The sequence below is a fragment of the Rhinopithecus bieti genome, unplaced genomic scaffold (assembly GCF_001698545.2).
Source record: "Rhinopithecus bieti isolate Rb0 unplaced genomic scaffold, ASM169854v2 scaffold_35303, whole genome shotgun sequence".
Taxonomy (NCBI): Eukaryota; Metazoa; Chordata; class Mammalia; order Primates; family Cercopithecidae; genus Rhinopithecus; species Rhinopithecus bieti.
In genome coordinates, this window is record NW_016814746.1 from 114,282 (window position 1) to 122,978 (window position 8,697).

At 60.7% G+C, this 8,697-nt stretch overlaps 1 protein-coding gene across 1 annotated transcript in view; it reads right to left on the minus strand.

Annotated features, from left to right (window-relative positions):
• TPPP (tubulin polymerization promoting protein) overlaps positions 1-3,052 on the minus strand; it is a 29,951-nt gene extending 26,899 nt beyond the window's left edge. The window contains exon 1 of the mRNA XM_017851906.1: positions 2,651-3,052. Within this exon, the coding sequence (XP_017707395.1) occupies positions 2,651-2,874 (224 nt within the window). The 5' untranslated portion in view covers positions 2,875-3,052. The remainder of the gene's footprint in view (positions 1-2,650) is intronic.
• Between the last annotated feature and the right edge of the window lie 5,645 nt (positions 3,053-8,697).

Sequence of the window (8,697 nt, forward strand, 5' to 3'; positions counted from 1 at the left end):
GGGGGGATGCCCTTGGTGGAGATGCCATGTGGGGAGGATGCCCTGGGTAGGGGGCTGCCCTGGGTGGGGGGCTGCCCTGGGTGGGGGGTGCCCTTGGTGGAGATGCCATGTGGCAGGGATGCCCTGAGTGGGGGTAGATTCCCTGGGTGGAGATGCCATGTGGGGAGGATTCCCTGGGTGGGGAATCCTTGTGGACGTTGTCCTGGGTGGTGGAGCCTTGGGGAAGGAATGGCCTAGGGGGTGGTTCTGGGAGGGGGTGGCTCTGGGAAGTAGATGTCCTGGGAGGGGATGTCACCTTAGGGGAAACCCTGTTGCCAATGCCCTAGGAGGGAATCCCTGTGTGAGAGATCATCTGGGTGGGGCTGCCCCAGGTGGGGGATCATCTGGGTGGGGGCTGCCCTGGGTGGAAGATCATATCACGGGGATGTGGTGGGTTATAGCCCTGTGGCATGCCCTAACACACACACACCAAGAGGAAGGTGGTCTCCCTAGGAGGAAGATCCACGCAGGGCAGCTTAAGGTTTGGCTCGTGGATGCCGGGGACCAGGTCTGAGCCCCAGATGTGGCTGGGCCTGACCCAGGCAGCTCCACCCCTTCCTTCCCAGGAAACACCTTTTGCTCCAGCAGTAGGAACTAGGCGTGTGTAGATTCTGCTGCCTGATCCTGGCTCCTGGCTGAGGGTTTGTGGGCTCAGATGGACTTGACACCCGGCCGCAACCCTCCTGAGCGCAGCCTTCTGGCTCCCCCAGCCCAGGAGGAGGCAATGAGCGACTCTCCTCACCCAGAGTGTTTTCCTCAAGGCGCTTCTGCCTGAGGGCACCAGGTTGGGCCAGGTACTGCAGGGCGCTGACCAGCACTGGCCTGGGGGCCCCGAGAGCCCCAGATGGCATCCCTCTCACACACTCCTCCTGTCTCACCACCAGCTATAAATAGACTCGGCTCTGCTGGCACAGCCTCTCCCAAGGAAGCTTTTAATTCTCAGCGTCCTCTGCAGGGAGTGGCTCCCACAGGCCTGGGAGGGAACAGACGGCCTGCTCTCCAGAGAGCTCCCCAGTCTCCATCTGCTATGGGTGATCCTAATTTTCTTCAGGCAGTTCTCCTGAGCCCTGTGTGTGGCGCTTTGGCCTTTGTGCCCCCTGCAGCCCCTCCCTCCAGGCCCTGCCCAGCCCGGTGCATGAACCCTGTTGATCGATTCCCAGGCCTAGGGCAGCCACTGCCAGTGTGAGGCTTGCAAATTAGGGTAGAGGGGTCAAAAGGAAGCCCCTTTTAGACCGTTTCTATGAGCATTTCTATGCTCATTTCCACAATGAGCATTTATAACCTTGTATAATCGTTACAACATGTATTGCAACTTCAGGGAATTCAGGAAGATGGACCAACCACAGCTGTAAGATTAAAATGCAGCCAGTGACCAGGGGAGCTTCCTCCACGCACACGCGGTCCAGTCCCCATGACTTCATGCTTTGTGAAGATGCAGAGCGAGTTCATGCCGGCGCTTTTTGGAATCAGGGATCCCCATCAGAAACAGGGAAAGCTGCAGACCCCTCCGGGAAAACGCACACACCCCCTGAAGGCTCGCCCTTCTGCGCAGCCGCTCCTGGAGCCCGCGCCCCTCCCCCACAGGGCGCTCCGAGGATCACGTGCGTGGGGAGCGCGCCTGGCACCAGCTGCTGACAGGCGCGAGAGCCCAGTTCAAGGCCGCCGGCATCAGGCCTGCCAGCTGCCTCACTCCCCCCCACTTCCTGCCCCTTCCAGGCCTCCGTCCAGGGGCCCCACTCTCCTGCAGTTCCCAGGTCACAGGGAGCTGGGTCAACCTACCAGGGGCAGGGGCTGGCTGGGCGCGGAGGGGAAGAGCCTCCCCCAGAGAAGTCAAGCAGGGGAAGGGTGGCCGGGGGTGGGGCTGAGGAGCCAGCTCCTCTGATAATAAACATGCCAGGTGAGGATCAGTGATGACACTGAGAGGGGAACACAAACCCCCATCCAAACGCAGCCGACCAACCTCTGGTTTTTTTGGTTTTTATTCTGTTTTGTTGTGTTCTGTGGTTTTTTTTTCCTTTTCTCAAAACAGCAGCCCTCCAAACCCCCATCAAACAGCAGGCCCCAAAAAAAACCTCTATCGAATACACCAGCCTCAACCCCCCATCAAAAGAGCAGCCCCGAAACCGCCGGAATCAAAACAGCAGCCCCCCAACCGCGCCTCAAAACAGCAGCCCCCAGACCCCCCGCATCAAAACAGCAGGTGGGCAAACCCCCATCAAAACAGCACCCCCAGACCCCAATCAAAACAGCCAGCCCCAAACCCCATCAAAACAGGCAGCCCCCAAATCCCCATCAGAACAGCAGCCCCCCAGACCCCATCAAAACAGCAGGCAACCCCCATCAAAAACAGCAGCCCCAACCCCCTATCAAAACAGCAGCGCCCCAACCCCCATGCAAAAGCAGCCGCCGCCAACCCCCATCCAACAGCACGCCCCCGAACCCCATCAAAACAGCAGCCCCAACCCCCATCAACAGCAGCCCCAACCCCATCCAAACAGCAGGCCCCGAACCCCCATCAAAACAGCAGCCCCCCAGACCATCAAAACAGCAGCCCCCCAACCCCCACCAAAACAGCAGCCCCGCCACGGCCGGGGAGGGACGCGCTTCTCACCTCCCTCGGCTCCGTTTACGTAACCGAAACCGCAGAATAAAGGGCTCCTCAGATCCTCGGGCGCTGCTCCCAGGGGTGCGGGAAGGTGTCCCGGGAGCGCCTCTCCATCGCCACAGGCCCGCGGGCAGTAGCCAAGGCCCAGGGAAGCCCGAGGCTCTGCGGGGGACGGTCTGACACCCCCACCTGCCAGGACGCGGTGGTGTCAGGACCCCGAGACGACTCATTCTGGACCGTTTCTGTGGCCCGGGATCTCTCAAAACCTGCTGCGGGCAGTGGCTTCATTCCAGCCTTCCACGCCCTCATTTCCCACGGCTCACATTGGCGGCGGCCCCCTAGGCCTGGGACTAGGGAAGCGGTTCGAGTCCCGGGCTGGGGAGGGCCTGGAGGGAAAGGGTGCAGGGGCGTCCCTGGCAGCGAAGAAAGACCAAAGCGCCAGGCGCAGGGCCCGGAGACGGTGACAGACCTGTCCCTGGCGCGGCGGACGGTGACCCCCGCCCGTGGCCTTTGCGAAGCCTCCCTGCCGCCTCCGGGCACCGAGCGCGCAGCGCCGAACCCCGGGCATCCTAATCTGGGGTCGCCGGGACGCGCGGGACGGCCCGGGAAGGGGGCTCGGGTGAGCGCGGGGGGCAGGGGCTGCGGCGCAGGTGGCTGCTGGGGCTGATGGGCCCAGTCTGCGTCCCCGGGTGACCCCCGTACTTCTCCTTAGACGGGTGGAGGTCAGGCGTCCTCCACTTTCCCACAGTTTCTGGACGCAGCGCACCTGAGCCCTGGGTGCAGACCCTCACAGCGTTTCTCCTAGAGGCTCTGCTTTGTCACTGTGAGGGTAAAGAAGGTCGTGTAGCAGAAGAGACTCCAGGAAGACAAACTACTCATCCAGGGGTCAAAGGACAAGCTCCCAGGCATGCACCCACCATCTCCAGGCGTGTGCCGTGAGCCCCCAGGGGGTTGCTCTGCACTCCCAGGCCTGTGCCCACCATCCCAGTTGTGCCCTGAACTCCCAGGCCTGTGCCCACCACCCCAGCTGTGCCCTGTACTCCCAGGCCTGTGGCTTGTATGCAGCTGTGCACCTGCATGCTCTCCCACTGGCCGGCGCCTCCCTGGTAGGAGGGACATGCCCAGCCCTGCCCTGACCCAGGTGCCTGCTCACAGCACATGCCCCTTCCCTGGCCAGACCCCATGGGAGTCCAAATGGGGCCTGGCCAGGACCTGCTTGGAGGCTGAGCCCACCCCACTCGCGCCCCCATCCCCAAGGCCTCCCCAGGGAGTCAGGATGGTGCCTATGGGTCACCCACAGGTGTGAACCAGACTGTGTTGTCCAACTGGCATTTTCAAAACAGGCTTGGAGAGGGCAGAAGACAAGGGCAGAGGTGACACCACAGATCTCAAAGCGGGGCAGGCAGAGGCAGACCCCAGAGGGTGGCTGTCCTGGGGAACGAAGCGTCCTCACTGGCCGGGGAACGCCTGCCCCAGGTGCATCGCCAGTTCCAAGGACTCGGCCACCCAGGCGGAGCTTCGTCCCAGACACCCCAGGCCACCTTGCCCCCAACCCCATGGGCTGTCCCTGTTCCCAAAAGTCCCCACAGAAAATCAACTGGGCCCAATTTGTCAGAATGAATCTCCTGGGAAACGCCTTAAGACTGGATGCTGGACTGCCCGAAGCCAAACTTACAGAAAAGCTGACAGAACAGAATTGATAGGGCTGGAGAAACAGCAGCCGGCCTCTTATCACAGAGCTGTCCAGGGGCTGGAAACCCGGGTGTCCACGTGGCGTCAGTAAGCAGGGCCAGGGGCAGTCACTAGAACTGACCAGGGCTCTGTCACTAGGACCAGGGGTCTCTCACTTGGGCCAGAGGATTCTCACTAGAACCTGGGGTCTGTCAGTCACCAGAGCCGGGGCCTGTCCCTTGGGCCTGGAGCCTGTTACTAGGACCTAGAGTCTGTTACTAGGACCTGGAGTCTGTTACTAGGGCCAGGGTTTTGCACCTTTGGCCTGGAGCCTGTTACTAGGACTTGGGGTCTGTCACTAGTGTCAGGGGCCTGTCCCTTCAGCCTGGAGCCTGTTACTAGGGCCTGGGGTCTGTCACTAGGGCCAGTTGCTGTTTTAAAGGTAGCAGCAGCCTTGTTGCTCCCTTGTTCACTGCCCACGCCCACGGGGGGGTGGCGCCTACAGAGCCCACGCGACCGCTCTCGGGGTGGCTGAGCCTTGCTGTCAGAGGCTGGTGGACAGGCCATGCTCACATAACAGGAGTGCCGGGTTAGAGGTTGAGGCAGGAGCCACGGAGCCAGTGGGAGCCACCACCCGCCTCAGCTCCTCACCCCTCCCTGGGGCCTGAGATCCCAGAGTCAGTCCTCGGCCCTGCTCAGGCTTTGGCCTCCCTGGGAACCTCTGTCCTGGTCGCAGGTGTCCTGCAGGCCCCCTGGGTTGTGCTGGGCTGGACCAGGCCGGGAAGTGACCTCTGACAGCTCCAACTGCCCTGGAGAAGCCACCAGCAGCTTCTCCAGAACAAGACTCTCCCTTGGGCTGTGACTGCATGAGGCCATCGGGTCCAAGGGAGATGGGGAGGGGCTGCACTCCTTCAAGGATGAGAAGACTGAGGCGCAAGCAGCTGTCCCACCATGGGCCAGGGAATAAGGCAGCTCCAGGCCTGCCATGCCCAGGATGGACACCGCACTGCCCCTGCCAGCCCCCACTCCTTATTTCAGAGCCCACTTGAGCACAGAGTGCAGGTGGCTGTGCAGCGGTGCCACTGACTTCATTTCTATTGTTTTTCAACTTTTACTTCCTCCTCCTCTTCAGAGACAGGAGACAGTAAGAGAAATGGCTTCTCTCCTCACCCATACGGGTGCTTGCTGCTCGTGGCCCCAATGACTGCTGACTGAGGACTGATGGCCAGAGGGAGGCAGCGGGTATGTGAAGTTGCCTGGCAGGTGCGGCTGTTGGTGGCATTCCCTGGGCAGAGGCCACGTTGGACATTTGTGAACAAATGAGCAGGTTGGGATTACAGGTTATGGAATCTGGGAAATGTGGTCTGTGACGCCATGTGCCCTGGGGGATCACGTGGAGCCCACATGGGCGGCGACCTTTGATCATACCAAGAAGTCAGACGTGGGACACAGAGCCCGCATGGAGGAACGCACGCACCAATCCCTTCCCTGAGCTGCACTGAACGGGGAAAGGGCTCCAGGTGGCCTTCACTGCTGGGCTTAAAGAGGGGTTAAGAACCTCCCTTCCCTTCCAGAACCTCACTTTTCAACGACGTCAGCACAACTGGGGTCCTCAGAGGAGGCGCTCACCCTTCCACAATGGAAGGGAGAAGCCCGGCTTTCTCAACGGATGAGGCTGCAGAAGGCAGTTGGTATGATGCAAAGACAGAAAGCTGCTGCCTGCTCCCACTCTTTTGAAAGATTTTTTATATTTCTTCCCCAAAGAAAGTCACGCATTTGGACATTCAGACATTAAATTACAATTCACAATTAAGTAGTGCTTGCACAGTTAAAGGAGAAACCCGGAACTCAGAACAGTCTTAATTTTTGTATCAGGAAATAAGATTTAGGGACAGCTGATGTTTTTCTTAATTCTTTTTCTGAGAACCGCGTGCCACTTTCCTGCAGGGCACTGCCCTTCCCCAGGTGTGATTCCAGGGGGCTGCAGACTACAGAACCCTCCCCTCCCCTGGATCCAGTAGGGCCAATCAAAGCCATTCCCAGGCAGAGCCCTGCAGCGCTGGGGAGGGGCTGCCCAACTGAGGAGGTGCTGCTGAGTTGATGTGCCCTGGAGGCCCTGGCGGGGAGATGGCCTGGAGGTGAAATGCCCAGGATGGGGAAGCCCTGGGCAGGGGAAGCCCTAGGGAGGGAGAAGCCCTGGGTGGAAGAACCCTGCGGGTGGGGGATGCACTAGGGGGCTGGATGCACTGGGGAGGGGGAAATCCCCTGGGGGGGGATACACTGGGTAGGGGAATTACCTGGGGAAGGGGATACCCTGGGTGGAGATTCCATGTGGGGAGGAAGCCCTGGGTGGGGGGATGCCCTGGGTGGGGAATCCTTGTGGGGATTGTCCTGGGTGGTGGAGCCTTGGGGAAGGAATGGCCTAGGGGGTGGCTCTGGGAGGGGTAGCTCTGGGAGGTAGATATACTGGGAGGGGGATGTCACCTTAGGGGGATACCTGTTGCTGATGCCCTAGGAGGGAAGCCCTGTGAGGGAGATCATCAGGGTGGGGGGTGCCATGGGTGGGAGATGCAGTGAGTGGAAGCTGTCCTGGGTGGGTGTTCTACTGTGTGGGGGATCACCTGGGTGGGAGCTGCCCCAGGTGGGGGATCATGCAGGTGGGGGATCATCTGGGTGGGGTAGGCCCTGGGTGGGGGATCATCTGGGTGGAGGCTGCCCTGGGTGGAAGATCATATCACGGGGATGTGGTGGGTTATGGCCCTGTGGCACCCCCTAACACACACACACCAAGAAGAAGGTGGTCTCCCTAGGAGGAGGATCCACGCAGGGCAGCTTAAGGTTTGGCTCGTGGATGCCGGGGACCAGGTCTGAGCCCCAGATGTGGCTGGGCCTGACCCAGGCAGCTCCACCCCTTCCTTCCCAGGAAACATCTTTTGCCCCAGCAGCAGGAACTAGGCGTGTGTAGATTCTGCTGCCTGATCCTGGCTCCTGGCTGAGGGTTTGTGGGCTCAGATGGACTTGACACCCGGCCGCAACCCTCCTGGGCGCAGCCTTCTGGACCCCCAGCCCAGGCAGAGGCAATGAGCGACTCTCCTCACCCAGAGTGTTTTCCCGAAGGCGCTTCTGCCTGAGGGCACCAGGCTGGGCCAGGTACTGCAGGGCACTGACCAGCACTGGCCTGGGGGCCCCAAGAGCCCCAGATGGCATCCCTCTCACACACTCCTCCTGTCTCACCACCAGCTATAAACAGACTCGGCTCTGCTGGCACGGTGGCATGGAGGAAGCTTTTAATTCTCAGCAGGGAGTGGCTCCCACAGGCCTGGGAGGGAACAGACGGCCTGCTCTCCAGAGAGCTCCCCAGTCTCCATCTGCTATGGGTGATCCTAATTTTCTTCAGGCAGTTCTCCTGAGCCCTGTGTGTGGCGCTTTGGCCTTTGTGCCCACGGAGGCCTCCTGCAGCCCCTCCCTCCAGGCCCTGCCCAGCCGGGTGCACGAACCCTGTTGATGGATTCCCAGGCCTAGGGCAGCCACTGCCAGTGTGAGGCTTGCAAATTAGGGTAGAGGGGTCAAAAGGAAGCCCCTTTTAGACCGTTTCTATGAGCATTTCTATGCTCATTTCCACAATGAGCATTTATAACCTTGTATAATCGTTAAAACATGTATTGCAACTTCAGGGAATTTGGGAAGATGGACCAACCGCAGCTGTAAGATTAAAATGCAGCCAGTGACCAGCTGAGTTTCCTCCATGCACACGCGGTCCAGTCCCCATGACTTCATGCTTTGTGAAGATGCAGAGCGAGTTCATGCCGGCGCCTTTCGGAATCAGGGATCCCATTAGAAACCAGGAAAGCTGCAGACCCCTCCCGGGAAAACGCACACACCCTCCTGAAGCTCGCCTTCTGCAGCCGCTCCTGGAGCCCGCCCCTCCCCCACAGGCCCTCTGAGGATCACGTGGTGGGGAGGCGCTGGCACCCAGCTGCTGACAGGCGCGAGAGCCCAGTTCAAGGTGCCGGCATCAGGCTGCAGCTGCCTCACTCCCCTCCACTTCCTGCCCCTTCCAGGCCTCCGTCCAGCCCCATCTCCTAGTCCCAGGCCACAGGGAGCTGGGTCACCTGCCAGGGGCAGGGGCTGGCTGGACGCGGGGGAGACCTCTCCCCCAGAGAAGTCAAGCAGGGAGGGGTGGCCGGGGTGGGCTGAGGAGCCCAGTCCTCTATGGGTCTCCCAGGGGCTCTGCATGCAGAAGAGCCAATAAACATGCCAGGTGGATCCGCGGCGACACTGGGAGGGAACGCAACCCCCATGCAAACAGCAGCCCCCAACCCCCATGCAAACAGCAGCCCCCAACCCCATCCAAACAGCAGCCCCCAACCCCATCCAAACAG